Source organism: Chrysochloris asiatica, unplaced genomic scaffold (genome assembly GCF_000296735.1).
Source record: "Chrysochloris asiatica unplaced genomic scaffold, ChrAsi1.0 scaffold00275, whole genome shotgun sequence".
In the NCBI taxonomy this organism is placed as follows: domain Eukaryota; kingdom Metazoa; phylum Chordata; class Mammalia; order Afrosoricida; family Chrysochloridae; genus Chrysochloris; species Chrysochloris asiatica.
This window is the reverse complement of record NW_006408793.1, coordinates 721,194-722,734: the sequence shown is the minus strand read 5'-3', so window position 1 is coordinate 722,734 and position 1,541 is coordinate 721,194. Positions and strand designations below refer to the sequence as shown.

The 1,541-nt window shown below is 37.6% G+C and overlaps 1 protein-coding gene across 1 annotated transcript in view; it reads left to right on the top strand.

The window, feature by feature from the left end:
* NSA2 (NSA2 ribosome biogenesis homolog (S. cerevisiae)) overlaps positions 1–1,541 on the top strand; it is a 9,926-nt gene that overhangs the window by 2,756 nt on the left and 5,629 nt on the right. The window contains exon 2 of the mRNA XM_006874409.1: positions 3–94. Coding sequence (XP_006874471.1) covers positions 3–94 — 92 coding nt within the window. The remainder of the gene's footprint in view (positions 1–2; positions 95–1,541) is intronic.

The following is a 1,541-nucleotide window of genomic DNA, read 5'->3' as shown; positions in this document are numbered from 1 at the left end:
AGGTGCAGTACCTGCCTATCTGCTGGACAGAGAGGGGCAGTCCCGAGCGAAAGTACTCTCCAATATGATTAAACAAAAACGAAAGGAGAAAGCGGTAAGCAGCCCAAAATAAAATCTTTTATTTCTCTTTTGTTTAGGAGAACTACTTAAATTTAAACTTGAGGCTCCTAGTTTGTTTTGTCAATTTAGTTAACAACATGAAATCCAGCTATTATTCTCATTATTTTAAGTATCAGAATGTGAAGCTGTATTGTTTCTTGACATATCTTCTATGTAGGTCTATATACTTTTTTTTTTTCATTGTGAATTGGGTGAAAGTTAACAGAGCAGCTCAGTTCTCCATCAAATAATTCATACACATTGTATTTCCTTTCATTGATTACAGTCCCCACAGTGTAACATCACCTATCCTACTACTGCCCTGTGTTTTCTGTTTCCATTCCACCTTTTTTCCTAATCTTTCTAAATTTTGTTCTTGGGTACATGCTCCCATCTTGATCTCAAATGGTTGGTTATTCTAAGAAGCGCATACTTCACTAGTGTTAACTGTTCCCCCATAGACCTATTAATTTGCAAATTGAGCCTTGAGGGTAGTTCAGTTCCGGACTGAAGGGTGACTGAGAGGGTTCCACTAGTCCATCTGGACAGTAAGCCTGGCCTTTTTTATGGTTTTGAGTTTGGCTCTATGTTTTTCTCCCAGTCTGTCCAGGACCACCTAATGTGATCCCTTTCAGAGCAGTTGATAGTGATAGTTAAACACCATCTAGTAATTCTTATCCAAGGTCATAGAGACTAATGTTCATGTGGTCCATTAGTTCACTGGACTGTTACCTTACATCTTCAGTATTCTTCACATGTTTGTTCCTCCAGACAGAGAGAGATAGTTGTGCCTTAGATGCTGATGAGCTTTTAAAACCCAAGTCAGTACTCAACCAAAGTAGGATTTAGCATATTGTCTTTGTGGACTGTGTTATACCAGTTGTCCTGGGTGTCCCTGAGACTATAGTCCTGAGCCCCCCAGTCCAGCATCTCATTCCCTCAAGTTGTTTGGTTATGTCTAAGAAGTTTTCATAACTTTGATTCCTCTATGCTCTATCACATTCATAGATGTATTTGCAGCAAAGGTAAATAAATACTCATGTACAGATATCCTCAGTCAAATCTTTGTATATTTGTGGGTAATACACTCCTATTCCCATTATTTAAATCAGTCTTTGTATTCATTTATTTGGTATAAAATGTTTAGATATTAAACTTTTTTATTGGGGGTGGATATAAAATGTTCAGGTAATAAACCCTTACTGTTTTTTTAACCTGAAGATTTTGGCATGTTTTGGTTTTGTTTCTTTTTAGACTGCCATTATCTTTAGTTTGTATTTAATGTCTGGTCTCCAGTACTTGACAATCTGTGTTTGTTCAGTGGTTATGGAGAAAAGAGACAACTACTTGTTTGTGCTGCCCTGAAGTGCCAAAATGGGTTAACAAGTATAATGTTGTTGTTATAGGCCGTGGAGTCAGCTCCAACTCATAGCGACCCTGTA